This window comes from Convolutriloba macropyga, chromosome 6, assembly GCF_964194025.1.
Source record: "Convolutriloba macropyga chromosome 6, txConMacr16.3, whole genome shotgun sequence".
NCBI classification, from domain to species: Eukaryota; Metazoa; Xenacoelomorpha; order Acoela; family Convolutidae; genus Convolutriloba; species Convolutriloba macropyga.
Genome location: NC_134473.1, coordinates 5,162,490 through 5,189,361, shown reverse-complemented (window position 1 = coordinate 5,189,361; position 26,872 = coordinate 5,162,490). Strand labels below are relative to the sequence as shown.

Below are 26,872 nucleotides of genomic sequence, written 5' to 3'. Positions count from 1 at the left end.
GCGGGCAAAATTGACCTCTGATCAGAACGACTGAGACCAAAGTGTTTTCTGATTAGACTATCGTGCGCTCGAAACTCTGTGTACGCTTGAAATGCGCTCAAAAATCTCCTTGATCAGTCTGTCGTCCATTCGAAAGTCAGCCCTGATCAGGCCAATGTGAGCTCAAATCCGCCTCTGATCGGACTCAAGTGTGTTGCAATCGCCTCTCATCATACTCAAGTGCGCTTAAAATTGCCTCTAATCGGACTCAAGTGCGCTCGAATTAGTCTGTTCGCAGAATGGTTTTGACATGAAAAATCTCTTAATACCACTATAATATATTTATTTCAGAAAAACAAATGTTTTCAGTAATGTATTGAATTGAGGAAAAGCCAATCCCAAACGTATTGCTAATGTAAACAAAACCCAAGTGTTAAAGAAAATAATTTATTTAGTATATCAATAGTAAATATCTCTGACTCAATTCTGAAAGCAATAAATGCTTAAATAATGCACAAAAAACCGAAAGTAAACTTTGCTCGAAATAGTTTCTGATCAGACTAAGGTGCATTTCAATCCGCCTCTGATCAGACAATTTACAGATCAATATTGATGCTAAAATGTGCTCGCAGGTTTACCCAGACCAATTAATTAGGGCGTACAGTCCGCAGGTGTGCGCTAGATGATAGTATGATCAGAGGTCTAGTCGGTCAAACCCCTCGGCTTGGGAAATCTCTCCGCACTTGACAAGTTTAAATATAAGTATAAAAAGGCCTCAGGTAGCCGTTGTACTGGTATCAAAACCGATCCGGAAGAACTGAAAAATTATCAGAAAATATTCACAAAAACTGTCAAAAAAGCGCCAGAAAAAATTAAAAAACAATTAAAAATCATATATTTAAAACCGTCAGTTTTGTCTAGCAATCATTTTCTTAAATTTGATTAAAAAATAGTTCGGGTAGACGTGAATAGTCACCGAACTAATACATCAATCGCCATAGGAGTTAGCGGACTAGATCCGTGACAGGTAATCCGTACATTCTAACATTTTTCTGACACATATACTTTTATTTTGATAAGGGCTTGCAAAATGGTGCCCGTGAGCGATATGAAATTTGTCCAAGATCCTGTGCCAATATGTGTTTTAACTTAGATGTTTTTCTGTGATTTAGATGTTGTTTGTTCAATATAATTTTACCTCCCCCCCCCCCCCCCCCCCCGAAACCCATGCCTGAAATCCCGGTTCCCAATTCTGCGACCGGTCTTCTTTGATAATTGTATGTTTTCTTTGGCTGTTATGGCCAGTTTTGCTGTTTCGAACCATTTTTCCCACACTATGTTTGGTTGTGGCCCGTTATCCCAATATAAGGTAACCCCGATTGGGGATTTAGCTATTGCTGACTGCGCCATGTCAAGATGAATAAAATAGCAGTTCCAAACTTTCACAATTCAACTGTTTTGTTTACGAGATTAGGCAAAAAGCGGTGAATAAGTTTACGGCTTTAGAGAGATAGAAGCGAGACCAGACAGTACCTGTCATCGCTATGAACAGATGTTAAGAATTTACAGAGGTGTTACAACAAGTGATAGAAAGTTTACTGCGTACAACATGAATGAACTAAGAAAGAATTTAAGACTGAATTTGTTAAGTTACTACATGAGCAGATGAACCGAATGGGTTGATAGTATAATAGTATATGGAGATTAGCAGTGTTTATAATAGAACTTGAGTCTTTGTTTCCCTGTCGGGTACTTCCGTACCACACTCCCCTCCTTTCAAATTTTTCGACACTTAGTTGTCGAAAATTGTGTTGAGCTGGTCAATGTCCTCTGGATCTAATGACGAGATGGGACTTTGTTCTTGTGCTATGCGATGTGGCATCTCCGATGGGGCTGTGCTGTAACTTGAGTGTGGGCTGTCGACTTGTTCTGTGATTATGCATCTCTCGTCGTCTGATAGTGAGTGTTCTATGGAGATGTTTATCTCGTTTTCGCCTATTCTTGTTGAATCGTTTGGCGGGCGTTCCTGGTGCACGTTGCTGTCAATGAGGGCTGGCTCTTCTGGCATGACGTTGTGGTCACTGTCAGATTCGATTAGGATGGTGACCGGTATGTTGCTAGTTGTGGTGGGGCTGATCTGTGTGTTGATGGTTGTGTGATGTTGTTGGATGGCCCGAGCGGGCTCAGTGAGTGTAATGGGTCTTGGTTGTGCTGGATGTTGTGCGTCTTGCTTGGGTCCGATACTGTTCCCTTGTGCTTGATCTTTATCTATGGGGAGCTTTTGGACTATTCTTTCAACCGATCCACGGCCTTTGTTTTTCGTGCCCATTAAATCTTTCGGTGAACTTGATGTGACAATAGTTATGGGGCTTTGTTGGGGTGAGTTTCGTTATTTTTCCATTTGTCCAATTCTGTACTGAAAATGGGGTAGTGTCCTCTTTGTCGCCGTTTGGCTTGCTCCAGTTTGCAGCCTGTTTGGACTTAGTTTCAAATTGTGAGATGTTAGTGCGCCTAGTCGGTTGTTTTGTTTTCCTTTTGGGGCATCCTGCTTTCCTTTACGTTGTTTCTGTGTTTGTTTCGTTGTACTGTCTCTTTTGACCGTCTTGTTCTCTCGTTGTTGTACTTGTTTGCTTGTGCCCAGTTGGGATTCATCTTTTTGTTCTCTTGTTTGTTCCTCTGCCGGTTTCTCTTTTTTTTTCTTTTCATCTAAATAGAATTTTTTGATTTTCTCTCTATTTCTTTTATATTCCCCAACGGTCTTGCATGCTACGAAATCGATTAGTCTAGGTTTATCTGGGATTGTTTCAGTGGCTATGGTTTTGTCACTTTTTCTGATTACTGTGTTTTTTCTCTTAGGTGTGTCAATGGTTATTGTGTGTGGTGTGTAATGTGTGATTGTTCCGTCCAGGATTATGTTCCACATTGGTTTTAGTGTGCATCGCGATTCTTTTACTATGCGCATTACGGTTTTTCGTGCTACTTGGTTTTTTGATCTTACTATTACCGACGTTTGATCACCGAATGTGACGCTTAACTTATCAGGAATGGTTTTTATTGGGAAAATTTACTTACGTTTCTGTGCGCGTTTTGTAGATAAGGGTTCTTCATCTGAATCTGATTCGGCGCTTGGGGTCTGATATTGTATGTCCAGTTGGGGCTCAGAGTCTGAAGCTTGGTGCCAGATTGCAGCTTCGCTCAGCATGGCTTGCATCATTTTCTTCTTGTCTAAATGGAAATTTCTTATCTTTTTATATGAAAGATTTTTGTGATTGGGGTTTTTTAGTATGTTTGTTAGTTGTGTGTTCGCAGTTCTGCCAAAGTGTGCTTCGAATGGAGTGATGCGTGTGGTTGTGTTTGGAATTAGTCTAATGTTTTCTATTAAATGTGTAATATTATCTGCTAGTGTTTCCTTGTCCCATTTGGGATCTACGTTTATAACTTAAAGTCGCCTTTTTAATGTTCTTTATCATTCATTCTACAGGTCCTGTTCCGCTGTGATCTCCTGCTGGGGCTAGGATTGATTTAATGTTATTGTCCTTGCAGAAGATTTCAAAGTTTTTTGGTTTGAATGCCTGTGCTTGGTCGCACCTTAATGTTCGTGGTATGCCGTGAAATGTCATGTAGCTTTTAAGTTAATCTATGGCTGTTTCTGTGTCACAGTTGTGGTATGCGTTTGCGTGAGGGTATCTAGAAAATCTATCAACTGAGACTAGTATATATGTGTCTCTATTGTTTTCTTGAACGGGGGCCTGTGAAGTCAATTTGTACTTCTTCGTTAGGTTCTTGTAGATTGTGTAGGTGTGTGTGTGTTTATTTTTTGGAATTATTGATTTTAATTTCTTACCTATGAGTGTGCAAGGTTTGCACCTTTGTGCCATTAGGACGATTTCCCTGTGTAAGCGAGGGAACCAAATAAGTTGCGCCATGTACATCATGCCGGCCTGTCCCGTATGGGTTTTGTGTATTGAGTGAAGTGTAATATCGCGTAAATTTGGGGAATATAAAGTTTGCCGTCATATAGAATGCAACCGTTGTCGTTTACGGATAAACTTTTTTCAGTGAGTGAGAGTAACGCGAGTAATGTTTGAGAGCTAGCCAGTCCTGGTTTTGTATCATTTTCCGAATTTTGTTACTTTGATTATCAAGTTTGATGGCCCCCGATATAAAATTTTCGTTAAGGACTTTATGTAAGTTTTGTAGTGGTATGGGGGTGTCCGCTTGGGTGTTTTCAAATGGGTTTTTTACCCGGTTGTGATCGAGTGGGGTAGTGCCTTTTCCTAAGTTGGATGGGTTGTCAGTTTGCGTGGCGATATTATTGGATTTAGAACAGTTTAATTGCGGGGGTTGGTTGCTTACATTGGGGTTTTCTTGTAGTGGGGTGTTCATCTTTTTAGTAGGGGACGTTTATGTATTATGTTGTCGAAAGTGTTTAAGTTTGGGTTGTTACGGGTACAGACAAGAACTTTAGATTTCATGGAATGAGATTGTGATTTTGAAATAGAATTTGGATATTGTAAAGAAGAAATATGTAAAGAAGAATTTGAGTAAATGCACGAGTGCGACTGATTTGGACAAAGAAATTGGCAAAAAGCGTGTTTGCTTTATTTGCTTAGTTTTCTAGCGTGTCTTTCGTCATAATTTGCGTGCTTTGTTTTTAGCGCGTTCTGATTGGCTGAAATTCTCTGTGCATTGTTTAGTATGTGTTTGAATGTGTTTAATAAGTTTACTACAAAATTTTTATTGCTCTCGAGCGGTTGTGGTGCTGGGGAAATGGGGTATCGGCTGAAGTAATCTGCGAATCCCATGTTTTTACCCGGTACGTGCTGTACTGTGAAGTGGAAAGGTAATAATCTCTCTACCCAACGGGTCAGGCGGCTTTGATATGTTTTGTTTCCCCTGTTGTTTTTTAGGGCTGATAAGAGTGCTTGATGGTCAGTTTGTAGTTCAAATTTGGAGCCCGTACAGATAGTAATTTAAAGTTTTCTAGTGACCATACGACTGCGAGGAGTTCTAACTCGTTAGTGCTATATTTTTGTTCGTTATAGTTTAGGAAGCGACTATCATATGCTATAGGGTACCAATAGTTTTCTAGATATTGTTCTGGGCAAGCCCCGAGGCCGCTTTTGCTTGCATCGCATGTGACCCGTGTGGGTTTTGTTGTGTCAAAGTGTTTGTTTTCTATTATTTGTGTTATTGTTTTCTTATTTTGATTGAATGCTACGTCGTGTTCGCTTGACCATTTTAGTTTGGAGCCTTTTATACAGTTTTTTGTTGATAGTAGGGGTCTCAAAGGTGCTGTTAATTCTGACAGGTTAGGGATTAATTTTATCAGGTGGTGTATGCTACCCATGAATGATCTAAGTTGTTTAAGTGTGTGTGGTTGTTCCATTTCTGAAATGGATTTTGTTTTCTTTTCTGTTGGTATTATCCCGTTTGGGCTAATTTTGTAACCGAGCCATATGATTTCCGTTTAGGCGAAATCGCACTTGTGGAGGCTTATGGCTAGGTTTTCTTTATCTAGTCTTGATAATACTTTCACTATCTTTTTTTCGTGGTTATCTAAGGATCCTCTAGTTATGATTATTATATCGTCGAGAAATGCGTGTGCGGAAGTTATGTTGTTTAATGTATAGTCAATCGCTTTTTGGAATGTGGCGGGCATATCAGTAAGTCAATAGGATCCATTTATGAATCTATATGTTGCTGTGGCGTTTGCGCCCAGGATATTGAAGTTACAGTGTTTTTGTGTATCTCTATGAAGTGGAATTTGGCTGTATGCGTATTTTAGATCAATTTTTGAGAAGTATATGTCTCCTGGATTATTTTTTAATTCGCTAATCTTTTTGGATATCGTGGTCTATGCTTTGCATTTGGTATTTGTTCTTGTGTATCGCGTCGTTTAATTCTTTTGATTCCTGGGCTATTTTTATCGATTTGTCGCTTTTAACCGTGATGACTACTGGGCTTATAAAGTATTCGTCTGATCATTTTTCTAATTTTATTATTTGTCTATCTTCTATTAGTTTTTTTAGTTCTTCTTCGACTTTGTCAAAGAGATGTATGGGTACCCTTCTTCCTTTATGTTGTGTTGGTTTGAAGTATTGTTTAAATATGGATTTAGCTATGTGATTTTTTGATTTTTCCAATCGGGTTCATAAGTGCGGGAAGTTTTTGAAAATGTTATGTGTTGTTTTCTGTTGTTCAGATTTGATAAAGTTTTTAAATTTCTCACCTGTCTTCGTTTGTGACAGTTGAATCCCCAGTTTTTGGAGTGTGTCTCTGCCCAGTAGGTTCACTGTGTTGTGTGGTACTACCAGTATTTCGCAGTTTTGTGCTGTTGTGTTTCCAGATGATAGGTGTATTTTGAGTGTGCTGTTTATTTTAATCTTGTTGTTGTTGAAGCATCTAAATTATCCCACTTTGCTGGCGTTGTTTTCTATTTCTTTTCCAAGTTTGTTTATTAATCAGTTCGCTGTTGTTTGAGACACGAAGCTTCTTGGTCTCCCCGTGTCTACCAACCAATATATCTTGCATTTTCCCGAGTGGGTTTCTAGCTAGTACTCTCCCATTTGGGTTTGGTTGATTTTGTTTATTTTTGTTTGTGACAATTTCCATTGTACAAGATTGACCGTGTTCCAGTCTTCCATCATTTCTCTAATGTAACATGTGCTTTCGGGGTCAATGGATGCATTTTCTTCTGATTTGTTGCTTCCTGTTTGTGATACGTCATCCATGGATGTTGTTTTGATGTTTCTGACTCTCCTTGTGTTTTTTTGGTAGTTATTGCTTTGGCTTGTAGATGTTGTGCCTCTGCTTTGTATGTTTGTTCTTGTTTGCGGTCTTTGTGTCGGTCTTGGGAGGCATTTCTGCTTTGCACATTTTCCCGTAGTGGCCTATCTTTTTGCAGATTCTGCACACTTCGTTCTTTGCTGGGCAGTTACTGAGGTGGCCTGGTATGAATTTATATCCGCATTTCCAGCAATCTGGGATTTGTCCTGATTTGGGTAATTGTAATATGCCTGTTCGTTGTTGTATGCTTTGTCTTTGTTGTATGTTGTTGCGTCTTACGTATTGTAGCTCAGATTGTCCTTGTGGGTTTATGTCGAAGTGCGATCTGCCTGGGTTTGTCATTTTTTGTTGGTTTTCTTGGCCTCTTTCCTCCGCCAGGGCATATTGTAATGTTCCGATCGGGTCACGGTCTTCTGATAGCAAGTCCATTTGAATTTGTGGGTTTCTCATGCCTTGAATGAAGATGCTTTTTAGCAGACTGTCTTTTAAGTCTTCCCAATTGCAGAGTGTTGCTTTTCGTTTGATTCTTGAATGGAATTTTACCAGTGATTCGTTGTGTTCTTGTTTACAATTGAAGAATTGGTAGCGATCAAATGTTTCGTTTTTTTACTTCTTTGAATGTTTCCTTTAGTTGTTCCACAAATGCATATGTTGTGCATTTGGACATTTCTGTGCGAGGGTTCTTTTGATGGAACATGTTAGTAGCCTCCTGTCCTAAGGACAGATATATGAGGATTTTTATTTTTGTATCGGCCTCATCCCATGGAATATTGTCCACGTATGGGCCTTTGTCTTCTACTGCGAGGAATTGGTTTTCCCATCGACCTTTTTTTAATGTTTCTTTGCTCTCTTTGCCTTTTCTCGGCTGTTGTTTCGTCTGCTGTGGGCAGTTCGTACATGGGCTCGTGTGGACAATCGAGTTCTGCGTTTTGTGGTTTGGGCCTGAGTAGTTTTTCTATTTGTATGTTTTCTTTGGCTGTTATGGCCAGTTTTGCTGTTTCGAACCAATTTTACTACACTATGTTTGGTTGTGGCCGGTTATCCCAATATAAGGTAACCCCGATTGGGGATTTAGCTATTGCTGACTGCGCCATGTCAAGATGAATAAAATAGCAGTTCCAAACTTTCACAATTCAACTGTTTTGTTTACGAGATTAGGCAAAAAGCGGTGAATAAGTTTACGGCTTTAGAGAGATAGAAGCGAGACCAGACAGTACCTGTCATCGCTATGAACAGATGTTAAGAATTTACAGAGGTGTTACAACAAGTGATAGAAAGTTTACTGCGTACAACATGAATGAACTAAGAAAGAATTTAAGACTGAATTTGTTAAGTTACTACATGAACAGATGACCCGAATGGGTTGATAGTATAATAGTATATGGAGATAAGCAGTGTTTATAATAGAACTTGAGTCTTTGTTTCCCTGTCGGGTACTTCCGTACCACACTCCCCTCCTTTCAAATTTCTCGACACTTAGTTGTCGAAAATTGTGTTGAGCTGGTCAATGTCCTCTGGATCTAATGACGAGATGGGACTTTGTTCTTGTGCTATGCGATGTGGTATCTCCGATGGGGCTGTGCTGTAACTTGAGTGTGGGCTGTCGACTTGTTCTGTGATTACGCATCTCTCGTCGGCTGATAGTGAGTGTTCTATGGAGATGTTTATCTCGTTTTCGCCTATTCTTGTTGAATCGTTTGGCGGGGGTTCCTGGTGCACGTTGCTGTCAATGAGGGCTGGCTCTTCTGGCATGACGTTGTGGTCACTGTCAGATTCGATTAGGATGGTGACCGGTATGTTGCTTGTTGTGGTGGGGCTGATCTGTGTGTTGATGGTTGTGTGATGTTGTTGGATGGCCCGAGCGGGCTCAGTGAGTGTAATGGGTTTTGGTTGTGCTGGATGTTGTGCGTCTTGCTTGGTTCCGATACTGTTCCCTTGTGCTTGATCTTTATTTATGGGGAGCTTTTGGACTATTCTTTCATCCGATCCACGGCTTTTGTTTTTCGTGCCCATTAAATCTTTCGGTGAACTTGATGTGACAATAGTTATGGGGCTTTGTTGGGGTGAGTTTCGGAGTTTTTTCATTTGTCCAGTTCTGTACTGACAATGGGGGAGTGTCCTCTTTGTCGCCGTTGGGCTTGCTCCAGTTTGGACTGGGCTAGTGCAGCCTGTTTGGACTTAGTTTCAAATTGTGAGATGTTAATGCTACAATATCCTGATATTAATAATATGAAGGATGGTTTTGCTGTCCTTACCTCCCCAATTCCTTGATTCCAGACGCCCCTCGCATCAGACACTGAGCTCTGAATTTCTCAAGCAGAGTTGATTTCTTATCTGCTATTATAGCCTTGCATTTCTTCCTCAATTCTGCCTCGTGTCTAGTGGTGGCCGCCATCTTTACGACCTCAAAAAGGCTAAAAGTAACTAAAAATAGATCTAAATTTTTCGGTGGAAAATACGCAACTTGATTTGTTATGAGTAAAACTAATGAATTGAAAATCAAAGTTTTCGATTCGATTATGATTAGATTTATATTATGTATTTAAAATTAAGGAAATGGAAATTTATGACAATGTAAAGCTCGCCAAACTGGTTTCAAAATCGAAAACTGAGAGTTGATAAGAAGTTAATCAAGAACGAAAAATTCAGCGGAAAGAACTAAAGAGATAATTAAGATTTAATTAAATCCGAATTCACTGATTTCAATTTTTTGTACTCGGTAAATTTTCCAAGAGCAAAGTGATTCCTCGAATTTAATCTATCCTTCGCTAGCCTCAAATCTACTATAGTTAACAATTATAACTGCAACAAATAATTTTTACTTGGATTAAATGTAACTAAATTATGTAATAATATAAATATGATAAAATAATTAATTAAACAAGTAAAAATGCACTTGGTTTTTTATGACAGCTTGCATGTTATACTTCTTTTGCGTAGAAAAGAATATATCTGAAGCTAAAATGATACGCGAGAAAATGTTTAATTTATCTATGCATTACAGTTCGTATATTATACTGTATGCTGATAATGATGCAATATTTTAACCATCTTGATTGAAGCTGCGCGCGGTTGAGAGAGAGCACGTGCTTATTTTTAGGAATTCTCCAAATGTTTAAGCCTAGACTTCAGAACTAAAATAGGATCTTTTCTGTTTGTGCCCCCCCCCCCCCCCAGCTTAGTGGGCGCGTATTATTTGCACCCCCAGACGCACGTGCCATTTTTACAAAATGATTTACTATGTAATGGCATGCGCTCTGTAACTGGGGGGAGCATAACGTACTGGGGGGGGGGGGGGGGGGGGGGGCACAAATATTCCAAAAATATTAATGGGAGTAATGGGGGCGTATTTTTTAAGCGTTCCTAACTGTCACAAATATTGGATCTATTCCGGTTTGGCACCCTATATAATATAGAACCTCCATCATAGCATGCTGAAAATAACCAGATGCTTTTTCGCTTGCAACCCCCACGTACGCTATGAACTCAACAGTTAAAAAGCAGGAAGCAGGTGTCATTACATAGAAGATGTCGAAACATGGCACGGGCGCTTAAGGGGTGCAAATAATATGCACTCACTTTTCGAACAGAAAAGATCGAAATAATATCAGCATTAGAGACCCCGGATCTTTTCCGTTTGTGCCCCCGTACGTAATGCACCCCCAGTTACAGAGCACGTGCCATTACATGGCTAATCATTAAGTAAAAATATGGCACGGGCGTCTAGGGGTGCAAAAAATATGCACCCACTAAGCTGGGGGGGGGGGGGGGCACAAACGGAAATAGATCCGAGACACCTTGATCACACTCGTAACAATTCTTAAACAATATCATCATGTCTCACCTAAAATTTTGAAGCTTTTAATTGGACAATTTTTTCATACAATGACTGAGCATGGCAAAACTAATGTTATGATGAAATCAGCAGTAATATTATTCTGCAATTGTTCAGATTAAAAATCCGAAAATCTTTGATCCTGTCGTTAAACTTTAAACATTTAGCATCAGAAATTTTCAGGTGTTACTCCTTCAGTTTTTTCAAAACTTTTTTCGACCGTGCCACTACGATCGGGCGTCCGAAAATGAAGATTTTCAGCTTTTTTCAGTGATGCCAGTACACTGATACTGAGAACTGGCTTAATTGTTCTTTCTGACGCAATAAGCTGATGTCAACTTTTGCAGAGTGTTGTTCCTTGGCAAAGTTTAGCACCATTGTGATTTGTGTTAAAAACGCTTTTTTGCTGCAACATAAGGGTGAACCACTTGATCAAATTTTTAGGTAGAAACCAACTCTATAGTTCAGTATGCTTGGTGTTCTTGGTCAATGATTTTTTTTATTTTCACGGCATTGACGGAATTTTTGCAAAAACAACGACCTCTGCAACCAGGATTTGAGCCTCTTTTTTCTTTCCATGCGAGTCTGTTTCCCATCCGCTTTCCGAACATTGAACTCCTCGATGTCTTGAAATTGTTTATATTAGAATCTTTTCATATTTTGTTGTGAAAGTTAAGTTCTAAACAAAAAAGTCTTTTAACGGAGTTTCAAAACCTATAGAACACAATGTTATTCAAGTTCAAAACTGAGCATACCGACAATTACATCTGATTAAAACCAAACAAAACGACTATTGTTTTGTTTCAAAACCAACGAAACAAAATATTACTCAAATTCTAAGAAGCAAAAAATCTTACTATTTTTCAGGTTCAAAAGCGAACAAAACGACTACCGTTCAGGTTCACACATGTACATACCGACGAGTCCTTACGTCTAAAACAGAGCAATCTGACTGTTGTTCAGTTTTAAAGCCAAACAAAAGGACTATTGTTTAGGATCGCAACCGAACGAACCGAGCACTGTTCAGGTTTAAAAATTTTATTTTATATTAAAACCAAATAAAGCGACTATTCTTCAATTTCAAACCAAAAAAACTAACTATTGTTTAAGTTCAAAACCGACAGCCAATTAGGTTCATAACCGAAAATACAATTCTTTCCATACGTTTAAAATAAATATTAACGATAAATATTTCCGTTTGAAATTGAACAAATTGACTGTTGTTCAAGTTCAAATCAAACAAACTGAGCCCTATTTAGGTTCAAATCTGATTGAACCTGAAGCGCAAAAACTGATTGTTGTTCAGATTAAAAAATGAGCTTACAAAGAATTCATTAGGTTTGATACCCAAAAAACCCACTATTTTTCAGATTGAATTCCAAAAGCGCTGGCTACCTATTTTTTAATAATTGAACGTACCGATTCTTCCCCACATTTAAAACCGAACAAACCGACTGCTGTCAAATTCAAAAATTCCGAGAAAGCATTCCGAGAAAACCTTTCGTTTGAAACTGAACAAACCGAATACTGTTCAGGTTCAAAACTGACTATCCCTGTCGTTTAAAACCGAACAAACATACTGTTGTTCAGGTTTAAAACCAAACCAAAACAACAATTGTTCTACAGGTTCGACTACAATCTCACTGACAATTCCTTACGTTGAAAACTGAAGAAACCGATCGCTGTTCAGGTTTCAAACCGATCAAACAAACAACGTTTGATGTTTATAACTGAAAAAACGGACAAATTTTTAGGCTCAAGAACGAACAAACCGTCTACGGTTTAAGTTAAAAACAGATCTCACTGGCTATGTTCAAGTTCAAAACCGATCTTACAGAACTTTTCTTACGTTGAAAACGGAAGAAACCTTTTGTTCTTCAGGTTCAATACCGATCAAACAAACAACTGCATACGTTTAAAACTGAAAAAAAAATCGACTCAATTTCAGGATAAAAAAATTCTGAACAACTTTTGAACAAGTTCCGACAATTTCTGAAAACCCATTGTTGTTCAGGCTTAAAACCCGGCATACAAACAATTCTTTACGTTTGAAACCGATTAAACCAACAATTGTTCGAGTTCAGAACCCAACAATATGACTATTGTTCAGGATCATGACCGACAAACTGAAAATTTTCAGGTTCAAATACTGATATTTTTGACAAATCTTGACGTTGGAATCCGAACAGACCGATTGCTGTTCAGGTATAAAACCTATTATACAAATAATTCCTTGCGTTTGAAATTGAACAAATGGACAAACCTTTATTTTCAAGAACGAACAAACCGCCTATGGTTCAGGTTAACAACAGACCTCACTGGCTATTTTCACGTTCGAAACTGATCTTACAGAACTTTTACTACGTTGAAAACGGAACAAACCTACTGACCTTCAGGTTTGAAACCGATTAAACAAGCAATTGCATACGGTTAAAACTGAAAAAAATTGGCTAAATCTCCGGATCCAGAGCGAACAAACCGACTATGGTTCATGTTGAAGAGCGATCTCACCGCGAATTCCTGGACACAGAACCAACCCATTGTTGTACAGGTTTAAAATTGAGCATATATAAAATTTCTTGCATGTGAAACCGATTACACTAATCATTGTTTAGGTTCAGAACCGCACAAACTGTGACAATTTTCAGGTTCAAAAACTGATCTAATTGACAACTCTTTAGATTTAAAACCAAGAAATTGACTATTCTCTAGGCTCAATTCCAATCTTACCAACAATTACATCTGATTAAAACCAAACAAAACGACTATTGTTTTGTTTCAAAACCAACGAAACAAAATATTACTCAAATTCTAAGAAGCGAAAAATCTTACTATTTTTCAGGTTCAAAAGCGAACAAAACGACTACCGTTCAGGTTCACACATGTACATACCGACGAGTCCTTACGTCTAAAACAGAGCAATCTGACTGTTGTTCAGTTTTAAAGCCAAACAAAAGGACTATTGTTTAGGATCGCAACCGAACGAACCGAAAAATGTTCAGGTTTAAAAATTTTATTTTATATTAAAACCAAATAAAGCGACTATTCTTCAATTTCAAACCAAAAAAACTAACTATTGTTTAAGTTCAAAACCGACAGCCAATTAGGTTCATAACCGAAAATACAATTCTTTCCATACGTTTAAAACCAAACAAAAGGACTGTTGTCCATTTGAAAACCAAAAAAATCGACTATTGTTAATTTTCAAAAACGAACATAACGATAAATATTTCCGTTTGAAATTGAACAAATTGACTGTTGTTCAAGTTCAAATCAAACAAACTGAGCCCTATTTAGGTTCAAATCTGATTGAACCTGAACCGCAAAAACTGATTGTTGTTCAGATTAAAAAATGAGCTTACAAAGAATTCATTAGGTTTGATACCCAAAAAACCCACTATTTTTCAGATTGAATTCCAAAAGCGCTGACTACCTATTTTTTAATAATTGAACATACCGATTCTTCCCCACATTTAAAACCGAACAAACCGACTGCTGTCAAATTCAAAAAATCCGAGAAAGCATTCCGAGAAAACCTTTCGTTTGAAAATGAACAAACCGAATACTGTTCAGGTTCAAAACTGACTATCCCTGTCGTTTAAAACCGAACAAACATACTGTTGTTCAGGTTTAAAACCAAACCAAAACAACAATTGTTCTACAGGTTCAACTACAATCTCACTGACAATTCCTTACGTTGAAAACTGAAGAAACCGATCGCTGTTCAGGTTTCAAACCGATCAAACAAACAACGTTTGATGTTTATAACTGAAAAAACGGACAAATTTTTAGACTCAAGAACGAACAAACCGTCTACGGTTTAAGTTAAAAACAGATCTCACTGGCTATGTTCAAGTTCAAAACCGATCTTACAGAACTTTTCTTACGTTGAAAACGGAAGAAACCTTTTGTTCTTCAGGTTCAATACCGATCAAACAAACAATTGCATACGTTTAAAACTGAAAAAAAAATTGACTAAATTTCAGGATAAAAAAATTCTGAACAACTTTTGAACAAGTTCCGACAATTTCTGAAAACCCATTGTTGTTCAGGCTTAAAACCCGTCATATAAACAATTCTTTACGTTTGAAACCGATTAAACCAACTATTGTTCGAGTTCAGAACCCAACAATATGACTATTGTTCAGGATCATGACCGACAAACTGAAAATTTTCAGGTTCAAATACTGATATTTTTGACAAATCTTGACGTTGGAATCCGAACAGACCGATTGCTGTTCTGGTATAAAACCTATTATACAAATAATTCCTTGCGTTTGAAATTGAACAAATGGACAAACCTTTATTTTCAAGAACGAACAAACCGCCTATGGTTCAGGTTAACAACAGACCTCACTGGCTATTTTCACGTTCGAAACTGATCTTACAGAACTTTTCTTACGTTGAAAACGGAAGAAACCTTTTGTTCTTCAGGTTCAATACCGATCAAACAAACAACTGCATACGTTTAAAACTGAAAAAAAAATCGACTAAATTTCAGGATAAAAAAATTCTGAACAACTTTTGAACAAGTTCCGACAATTTCTGAAAACCCATTGTTGTTCAGGCTTAAAACCCGGCATACAAACAATTCTTTACGTTTGAAACCGATTAAACCAACTATTGTTCGAGTTCAGAACCCAACAATATGACTATTGTTCAGGATCATGACCGACAAACTGAAAATTTTCAGGTTCAAATACTGATATTTTTGACAAATCTTGACGTTGGAATCCGAACAGACCGATTGCTGTTCTGGTATAAAACCTATTATACAAATAATTCCTTGCGTTTGAAATTGAACAAATGGACAAACCTTTATTTTCAAGAACGAACAAACCGCCTATGGTTCAGGTTAACAACAGACCTCACTGGCTATTTTCACGTTCGAAACTGATCTTACAGAACTTTTACTACGTTGAAAACGGAACAAACCTACTGACCTTCAGGTTTGAAACCGATTAAACAAGCAATTGCATACGAATAAAACTGAAAAAAATTGGCTAAAACTCCGGATCCAGAGCGAGCAAACCGACTATGGTTCATGTTGAAGAGCGATCTCACCGAGAATTCCTGGACACAGAACCAACCCATTGTTGTACAGGTTTAAATTTGAGCATATATAAAATTTCTTGCATGTGAAACCGATTACACTAATCATTGTTTAGGTTCAGAACCGCACAAACTGTGACAATTTTCAGGTTCAAAAACTGATCTAATTGACAACTCTTTAGATTTAAAACCAAGAAATTGACTATTCTCTAGGCTCAATTCCAATCTTACCAACAATTACATCTGATTAAAACCAAACAAAACGACTATTGTTTTGTTTCAAAACCAACGAAACAAAATATTACTCAAATTCTAAGAAGCGAAAAATCTTACCATTTTTCAGGTTCAAAAGCGAACAAAACGACTACCGTTCAGGTTCACACATGTACATACCGACGAGTCCTTACGTCTAAAACAGAGCAATCTGACTGTTGTTCAGTTTTAAAGCCAAACAAAAGGACTATTGTTTAGGATCGCAACCGAACGAACCGAACACTGTTCAGGTTTAAAAATTTTATTTTATATACCAAATAAAGCGACTATTCTTCAATTTCAAACCAAAAAAACTAACTATTGTTTAAGTTCAAAACCGACAGCCAATTAGGTTCATAACCGAAAATACAATTCTTTCCATACGTTTAAAACCAAACAAAAGGACTGTTGTCCATTTGAAAACCAAAAAAAATCAACTATTGTTAATTTTCAAAAACGAACATAACGATAAATATTTCCGTTTGAAATTAAACAAATTGACTATTGTTCAAGTTCAAACTAAACAAACTGAGCCTTATTTAGGTTCAAATCTGACCTTAACGATGAGTCCTTAAGCTGAAAACCGCAAAAACTGATTGTTGTTCAGATTCAAAACTGAGCTTACAAAGAATTCATTAGGTTTGATACCCAAAAAACCCACTATTTTTCAGATTGAATTCCAAAACCGCTGGCTACCTATTTTTTAATAATTGAACATACCGATGCTTCCCCACATTTAAAACCGAACAAACCGACTGCTGTCAAATTCAAAAATTCCGAGAAAGCATTCCGAGAAAACCTTACGTTTGAAACTGAACAAACCAAATACTGTTCAGGTTCAAAACTGACTATCCCTGTTGTTTAAAATCGAACAAACATATTGTTGTTCAGGTTTAAAGCCGAGCATAAAAAGAATTTCTTATGTTTAAAACCAAACCAAAACAAAAATTGTTCTACAGGTTCAACTACAATCTCACTGACAATTCCTTACGTTGAAAACTGAAGAAACCGATCGCTGTTCAGGTTTCAAACCGATCAAACAAACAACGTTTGATGTTTATAACTGAATAAACGGACAAATTTTTAGGCTCAAGAACGAACAAACCGTATACGGTTTAAGTTAAAAACAGATCTCCCTGGCTATGTTCAAGTTCAAAACCGATCTTACAGAACTTTTCTTACGTTGAAAACGAAAGAAACCTTTTGTTCTTCAGGTTCAATACCGATCAAACAAACAATTGCATACGTTTAAAACTGAAAAAAAAATTGACTAAATTTCAGGATAAAAAAATTCTGAACAACTTTTGAACAAGTTCCGACAATTTCTGAAAACCCATTGTTGTTCAGGCTTAAAACCCGGCATATAAACAATTCTTTACGTTTGAAACCGATTAAACCAACTATTGTTCGAGTTCAGAACCCAACAATATGACTATTGTTCAGGATCATGACCGACAAACTGAAAATTTTCTGGTTCAAATACTGATATTTTTGACGAATCTTGACGTTGAAATCCGAACAGACCGATTGCTGTTCAAGTGTAAAACCTATTATACAAATAATTCCTTGCGTTTGAAATTGAACAAATGGACAAACCTTTGTTTTCAAGAACGAACAAACCGCCTATGGTTCAGTTTATCAACAGACCTCACTGGCTATATTCACGTTCGAACCAGATCTTACAGAACTTTTACTGCGTTGAAAACGGAACAAACCTAGTGACCTTCAGGTTTGAAACCGATTAAACAAGCAATTGCATACGGTTAAAACTGAAAAAAAATTGGCTAAAACTGCGGATCCAGAGCAAACAAACCGACTATGGTTCATGCTGAAGAGCGATCTTACCGACAAATCCTGGACACAGAACCAACCCATTGTTGTACAGGTTTAAAATTGAGCGTACATAAAATTTCTTGCGTGTGAAACCGATTACACTAATCATTGTTTAGGTTCAGAACTGCACAAACTGTGACAATTTTTAGGTTCAAATCTGATCTAATTGACAACTCTTTAGATTTAAAACCAAGAAATTGACTATTCTCTAGGTTCAATTCCAATCTTACCGACAATTTCCTCTGTTTTAAACCGAGCAAACCGATTGCTCTTCAGGTTTAAGACCGATCATGCAAACAGTTCCTCACGTATAAAACTGAATAAACCGACAACTTTTCAGAATGAATAGCCCGAGTATAGTTCAGGTTCAACACAGGTCTTACTGACTATTTCGAGGTTCAAAAACGATCTTTTAGTGGTTTCTTTACGTAGAAAACCGACAAAAACTGATGTTTTTCGGGTTTCTTCAGTTTAAAACCGAGCCTACAGCAATTCCTTACGTTTGAATCCTATTAAAACAACTATTGTTCAGGTTCAGAACCAAAAAAACGGGGATTGTTCAGGTTTAAATTTGAACAAACTGACGATTTTCGGGCTCAAAAAGAAAACTGATCCTATTGACGATTCCTGACGTTGAAAAGCGGACCAGCCAACTGTTGTTCAGATTTAACACCAATCATATCAACTTCTCTAAGTTTAAAACCGCACAAATTGACTATTGTTCAGGCTCAAATTCAGTCTTACCGACTGTCCCTTACGTTGAAAACGAAACAAAACGATTACTGTTATGTTTAGAACCGATCATGCAAATAATTCCCTTCGTTTGAAAACGATTAAACCGACTATTGTTGAGGAGTAATACCAAAAAAAATGACTATTGTTCTCAATCAAAACCGAAAAAAGTGACTTTTGTTTTGGTTCGAAACCAAACAAAGTGACCATTTTTCAGTTCCAAAAAAAATCTTACCATCGACTACAGACAATGAAAACCAAACAAACCGATTGTTGGAGAGGTTTAAAACCTATCATACAAACAATTCCTTAAGTTTAAAACAGAATAATCCGACAAATTTTCAGAATGAACAAACGGACTAAAGTTCAGGTTCAAAGCAGTCCTTACTGACTATTTCCAGTATCAAAAATGATCTTACAGAAGCTTCCTTACAATGAAAACCAGAAAAATTAAAATTTTTGGGTTTGTTGAGTTCAAAACAGGGACTACAGCAATTCCTTACGTTTGCGTCCAATTAAACCAACTAATGTTTAGGTTCAGAAACCAACAAAATGACAATTGTTCAGGTTTAGAATCAAAGAAACTGACCAAATTCAGGTTCAAGAACTGATCGTTCTGACTCCTGACGTTGAAAACGGAACGAACCAACTGTTGTTCAGATTTATAACCAAGCTTTTAAACAATTCCCTAAGTTTAAGTCCAAACGAACCGACTATTGTTTGGGCTCAAATCCAATCTTAATGACTGTTTCTTACGTTGAAAACCAAACAAAACGATTGCTGTTCAGGTTTAAAACCTACCATACAAACAATTCCTTAAATTTGAAAAAACGATTAAACCGACTATTGTTCAGGATTAATACCAAATGTAGTGACTATTGTTCACATTAAAAAGCAAAAAATTTAACTATTGACAGTTGTTCATGCCTAAAATTGAGCATACAAACTGTTCATGAAGTTTAAAACCGAACAAGCGGACTAATCTTTAGGTTCAATTCCAATCTTACCTACAATTCCTTCTGTTGAAAACCGAGCTAACTGATTACTGTTCAGGTAAAAAAACCGATCATACGAACAATTCCTTACCTTTAAAAGTTAATAAAACGAAAATGTTTCAGTTTTAAGACCGATCCTACCGACTATGTTTAGGTCCAAAACCGAACAAACCGACGACTCCTTACGTTGAAAACGAAACAAAGCGGTTGTTGTTCAGGTTTAAACGCAAGCAAACAAACAATTCCTTACGATTGAAACCGATTTAACCAGCTATTTTTAGGGTTCCAAACCCAACAAAATGACGATTGTTCAGGCGTAAAACCAAACAAACTGATTATTTTTAGGTTCAAAAATGATCATATTGGAGACTCCTGGCGTTGAAAAACAGAACAAACCAATTGTTTTCCAGCTTTCAATTCAAGAACATAAACAATTCATGTTCATGTTCAACTTCACTCTTATCGACGATTCCTTTGATTGAAAACGGAACAAATCGATTTGTGTTCAGGTTTAAAACCGATCATGCAAACATTCCTTAAATTTGAAAACGATTAAACCGACTATTGTTCAAGATTAATACCAAACGTAGTGACTATTGTTCACATTAAAAAGCAAAAAATTTAACTATTGACAGTTGTTCTTGCCTAAAATTGAGCATACAAACTGTTCATGAAGTTTAAAACCGAACAAGCGGACTAATCTTTAGGTTCAATTCCAATCTTACCTACAATTCCTTCTGTTGAAAACCGAGCTAACTGATTACTGTTCAGGTAAAAAAACCGATCATACGAACAATTCCTTACCTTTAAAAGTTAATAAAACGAAAATGTTTCAGTTTTAAGACCGATCCTACCGACTATGTTTAGGTCCAAAACCGAACAAACCGACGACTCCTTACGTTAAAAACGAAACAAAGCGGTTGTTGTTCAGGTTTAAACGCGAGCAAACAAACAATTCCTTACGATTGAAACCAATTTAACCAGCTATTTTTAGGGTCCCAAACCCAACAAAATGACGATTGTTCAGGCGTAAAACCAAACAAACTGATTATTTTTAGGTTCAAAAATGATCATATTGGGGACTCCTGGCGTTGAAAAACAGAACAAACCAATTGTTTTCCAGCCTTCAATTCAAGAACATAAACAATTCATGTTCATGTTCAACTTCACTCTTATCGACGATTCCTTTGATTGAAAACGGAACAAATTGATTGGTGTTCAGGTTTAAAACCGATCATGCAAACAATTCCTTACGTTTAAAACTGAAAAAAATGACAAATTTTTATAAAGAACAACCCGAGTGCAGTTCAAGTTCAACACAGGTCTTACTGACTAATTCCAGGTTCAAAAACGATCTTACAATGGTTTCGTTACAAAAACTAATGTTGTTCGGGTTTTTTCAGTCTAAAACCGAGCGTACAGAAATTCCTTACGTTCCAAATTGATTAAACCAACTATTGTTCAGGTTCAGAACCCAACAAAAAGACGATTGTTCAGGTTTCAAACCGCATAAACTGACTATTTTCGGCTTCAAATACTGATCTTTTTGACTTCTGACACTGAAAACAGAGCAAACCAACTGTTGTTCAGATTTAAAACCAAGCATTTAAACAAATCCCTGAGCTTAAAACCGAATAACTGACTATTGTTCAAGCTCAAATCCAATCTTAACGACGGTTCCTTACGTTGAAAACCAAACAAAACGATTGCTGTTCAGGTTTAAAATTGATTATACAAACAATTCCTGACGTTTGAAAACGATTAAACCGAGTATTGTTCAGGAGTAATACCAAACAGAATTACTATTGTTCACATTCAAAAGAGAAAAAATTGACTTTTGTTTTAGTTCGAAACCAAACAAGATGACCCTTTTTTAGTTCCAAAAAAAATCTTACCATCGACTACGGACAATGAAAACCAAACAAATCGATTGTTGGTCAGGTTTAAAACCGATCATGCAAACAATTCCTTACGTTTAAAACAGAATAATCCGACAAAATTTCAGAATGAACAAACGTACTAAAGTTCAGGTTCAAAGCAGTCCTCACTAACTATTTCCAGGTTCAAAAACAGTCCTACAGAGGTTTCCCTTCAATGGAGACTAGAAAAACTAATGTTTTTGGGTTTGTTGAGTTTAAAACCGGGACTACTACAGCAATTCCTTATCCTTACGTTTGAGACCGATTAAACCAACTATTTTTCAGGTTCAGAACCCAACAAAATGACGATTATTCAGGTCTAGAACGGAAGAAATTGACCATTTTCAGGTTCAAGAACTGATCCCTTTGTCTCCTGACGTTGAAAACCGAACAAACCACCCGTTGCTCAGATTTAAAACAAAGCATTTGAACAATTCCCTAAGCTTAAAACCGAACAAACCGACTATTGTTCAAGCTCAAATGCAATCTTAATGACTGTTTCCTACGTTGAAAACCAAACAAAACGATTGCTGTTCAGGTTTAAAACCTACCATACAAACAATTCCTTAAGTTTGAAAACGATTAAACCGACTATTGTTCAGGATTATTACCAAACCAAGTCACTATTGATCACATTAAAAAGCGGAAAAATTAACTATTGACAGTTGTTCTTGCCTAAAATCGAGCATACAAACAGTTCATGAAGTTTAAAACCGAACAAGCCGACTAACCTTTAGGATAAAATCCAATCTGACCGACTATTCCATCTGTTGAAAACCGAGCAAACCGACTGCTGTTCAGGTTTAAAACCAATCAATTAAACTATTACTTACCTTTATCACTAGGCTGAATAAACCGTATAAGTAAAGGTTCAAAACCGATTTTACCGACAATTCCCTACGTTGAAAAACAAACGAACAGATTGTTGTTCTGGTTTAAAACAGATCAAACTATCAATTCATTACGTTTAAAACTTAATAAACCGATTAGATTTCAGGTTCTAAGCCGAACAAACCGATTACTGTTCATGATACAAAAAGACACCGACCGTTGATCAGGTTCAGAGCCCATCTTATCAACGACTCCTGGCGTTTAAAACTGTTCAATCCGATTGTTTTTTAGTTTCAAAACAGTGAGACAGCTTACAAACAGTTCCCTATGTTTGAAACTGAAAAAACTGACCATTGTTCACATTCAAAACCGATTTATCCACAGTTCTTGGCGTTCAAAATTGAACAAACCGAGTGATGTTCAAGTTCAAAACTTATCTTAACGACGAATCCAGACGCTGTAAACCGAACAAACCAATTTTGTTCAGGTTTAAAACTGCGCACATAAGCAATTCCTTACGTTTCAAAACCTAATGAACCGACGATATTTCATATTCAAAGCTGAACAAAGCGTCTATTGTTCATGTTCAAAAACAAACAAACCGACCAAAGTTCAGGTTCAAAACCGAACAAACTGAATATTGTCTAGGTTTGAAACTGAACAAATCGGCTGTTGTAAGGATTGAAGACCAATCCTACTGACAATTCCTTACGCTTTACACCGAACAAACATGTTTTGGTTGAAAACCAATCTTAGCGAAAATTTCCTACGTTAAAAACCAAGCAAACCGATTGTTGTTCTGGTTTAAAAACCGATCAAACAAAAAATTCCCTGCGTTCAAAACTGAATAATTAGACTATGGTTCAGGCTCAAAACCCATTTTTTGTCGACTGTTTTTTGGTTTCAAAACCGAACTTACTGATTGACGAGTCCCTCCGTTGGATAGATTGTTTGATCTGTTTTATAACCAATCAAAAAAACAATTCCTTAAGTTTAACACTGATTAAAATTACTATATTTCAGGTTGAAAGCTGAACAAACGAACTGTTACTCGTGCTCTAAAATAAACAAACCAGTCGTTGTTCAGGTTCAGAGCCCATCCTATCAACAAATCCTTACGTTTAAAACTAAAAACACTATTGTTGTTCAAATTCAAAACCATAACAGAGCCCTTTTCAAACATTTTCTACGTTTGAAACTGAAAAAACCGACCATTGTTCAGGATTAAAATTAATCTTATTGACAGTTCCTTACGTTCAAAACCGATTAACCCGACTACTGTTCAGCATCAAAACCGAAAAACATGACTATTGTTCGAATTCAAAACAGAAAAAACTGTTTATTGTTTCGGTTCAAAATCAAACAAACTGACGATATCTTAGTTTCAAAAACGATCTTTTCGACGACTGCAGACAATGAAGACCGAACAAAGGGATTATAGTTCATGTTTAAAATCGAGCATACAATCATTTCCTGAATTTTAAAACCGAATAAGCGGAGTAACCTTAAGATTCAGATACAATCTTACCGATGATTCCTTCTTTTGAAAACCGATTGCTGTTCATGTTTAAAACCGATCATACAAACATCTCCTTACGTTCCTAACTGAATAAACCGACAATATTTCATGTTCAAACCGAACAAACGACTATTGTTCATGTTCGAAAACAGTCGAACCTATCAATGTTCAGTATCAAAAACAAAAAGAAAACCGGCTTCTGATAAGGTTTTAGAACGGAACAAACGGTCTTTGATTAGGATTGAGGACCGATCTTGACGATAATTCCTTACGCATAAAACCGAACAAATCGCCTTTTTTTCAGTCTCAAAACCGATCTTTCCGACGACCCCTTGCGTTGAAAACTGAAAAACGGATTGCTGTTCGAGTTTAAAACTCAGCCTACAAACAATTCCTAACGTTTAAAAATTAATAAACTGACAATATTTCAGGTTCAAAGTGGAACAAACCGACTATTGTTCATGTTCAAAAAAACAAACCGACCAAAGTTTAGGTTCCAATTCCATTTTATCAACAATTCCTTACATTCAATATTGAATAAACCGATTAGTGTTCAATTTCAAAATAGAAACAGATCATAAAAGTCGTTCCGTAGGTTTGAAACTGAAAAAACCGACTATTTTGCAGGTCCAAAACGATCAGATGGACCATTGTTTAGATTAAAAACCGACCTTATCAACAATACCTTACGTTCCAAACCAAACAAACCGAGTTATGTTCTGGTTCAAAACCAATGTTGCCGACACTTCCATTTGTTGAAAACCGAACAAACCGATTGATATTCAAATCCAAAACCGTAGCCTAAAAACATCTTACGTTTGAAACTGAAAAAAAACGGACTATTATTGTGTTTCAAGGGCGAAAAAACAGCCTTCTGTCACTCTCAAAACCAATCTTCCGCCTCACCGACAACTCTTTGCGTTGAAAACCGAACAAAACGATTGTTGATCTGGTTTAAAGCAGGACAAAGTGACTATTGTTGTGGTTTAAAACCATTTCAAACCGACTGTTAACAGGTACAAAACCAAACAAAATGACTTCTTTAAGTTCAAAAATACCAACAATTCCTTACGTTGAGAACCAAAATGACCGAGTTTCGTTTAGGTTTAGATCTGAGCATACAAACAACTCTTTACGTTAGAAAATTTTTAAACCGACTTTTGTTCAGGCCCAATACCAAATGTATCCGACAATTCTTTGCATTTAAAACCGAGCAGAGAGATACAAACTAAATTTACTGGTATTTTGGCTTTTGTTAAGGTTCATATTGAAACATACCAACATTTCCTGACGTTGAATAGAATAAATACCCAATATACTTCAGGTTTATATCTGAGCATACAAACAATTTTTTCGTATGAAAGTTAATAAACCGACTGCTGTTCAGGTTCAAAGGGGAACAAACCGACTATTATTCAGGTCCATAACCGAACAAGTCGACTATTGTTGAGGATCAAAACCAACCATAGCGATAATTCCTTACGTTTAAAACCGAACAAACCGACTGATGTCATGTTTAAAATGATCAAATTGACAATCGTTTAGGTGCAGAACCAATCATACCAATGTTTCATGCAATCATAAACTAACAAGTCGATTATTTTTTAGGTTCAGTGCCAAACAAACTGACTATTGATCAGGTCTAAAACTGAACAAACCAACGGAGATTCAAGCCCGATCTCACCCAAAGTTCCTTACGCACAATACCGAACAAACCGAGTATTTCTCAGGCTCAAAACTGATCTTTCCGACAACTCCTTGCGTTGAGAACCGAACAATCCGATATCTATTCGGTTTAATATTTGAGCCTAAGAAAATTCTTTACATTTGAAATTGGAAAAACCGATTATTGTTCAGCTTCAAAAGTTTGTTTTGTCATGATCAAATCCAATCTCACTCTCACCAACCAGCCAAGAATTCCTTACAATGAAAAAAGCGAACGAACAGGTTGTTGTCCAGGTTTCAAACCGGAAAAATAAAATATTGTTGAAGTCCACAACCGAAACAAACGGCCTTTTTCAGGTTCAAAACCGAACATATCGATGACTTCTTTTGAATAAAGTGGAACAAACCGACTGTTAACAGGTTCAAAACCATACAAATCGACTATTGTTCTGGTTCAAATTCTAACATACCAACAATTCTTACGTCGAACAAATCGATTTTTGTTTAGGTTTAATATGAGCATACAAACAGTTCTTTAAGTTTGAATAAAAAATATAGTATAGGTCCAGTACCGATGCTACCTACGATTCCTTACGTTTAAACCGAAACAAACCGATTGCTGTTAAGTTTCAAAACCGAGCATACAAACACTTCCGTACGTTTGACACCTAATAAACCCACTCTTGTTCAGGTTCAAAACCGAAACACCGATATATAGATCAGGTTATTAACCGAACAAAGTGACTGTTGCTGAGGATCAAAAGCGACCATAGCGATGAATCCTTACGTTTAAAACCAAACAAACCGACTGTTGTCAGGTTCAAAACCAAACGAATCGACAATTGTTTAGGTTCGAAACCAAAAATTTGATAATTTTTACGTTTGTAACCGAACAAGCCGAATATTTGCCAAGTTTACAGCCGAACAAATCGACTATTGTTCAGGATCAAAACTGAACAAGCTGACTATAGTTAGGATTGAAAACCGATCTTAACGACATTTCCTTATGTTCAGTCCCGTACAAACTGACCATTTTTCTGGCTCAAAACCGATCTTTCCGACAACTTGTCTGTTGAAAAGCGAACAAACCGATTGTCGCCGAGGTCTAAAACCGAGCAAATCAACAATTCGTTTAGTTTAAAACCAAAAAAAACGACTATTGTTCAGTTTCAAATCTACTCTTACCGACAATTTTTAAGGTTGAAAACTGAACAAATCGATTGCTGTTCAGGGTCAGAAGCGATCTAAGCGACTATTTATAGGTTCAGAAGCGAACTTACCGACGATTCTCTCCGTTGAAAATCAAACAAACGTACTGTTGGTCCGGTTTAAAACCAATCAAACGAACAATTCCTTGAGTTTAAAACTGATTAAGTCAACTATATTTCAGGTTCACAGCAGAAGAAACCGACTATTTATCACATTCAAAAACAAACATTTTCAGGTTCAAAGACAAATTGTATAAACTCGA

The 26,872-nt window shown here is 36.9% G+C and overlaps 2 protein-coding genes across 3 annotated transcripts in view; both read right to left on the bottom strand.

The window, feature by feature from the left end:
* LOC142340710 (calcyphosin-like protein) overlaps nucleotides 1-9,800 on the bottom strand; it is a 24,092-nt gene extending 14,292 nt beyond the window's left edge. The window contains exon 1 of the mRNA XM_075391409.1: nucleotides 9,024-9,800. Coding sequence (XP_075247524.1) covers nucleotides 9,024-9,163 — 140 coding nt within the window. The 5' untranslated portion in view covers nucleotides 9,164-9,800. The remainder of the gene's footprint in view (nucleotides 1-9,023) is intronic.
* The window catches only part of LOC142341447 (uncharacterized), a 545,892-nt gene that overhangs the window by 311,890 nt on the left and 207,130 nt on the right, over nucleotides 1-26,872 (bottom strand). The window lies entirely within an intron of this gene.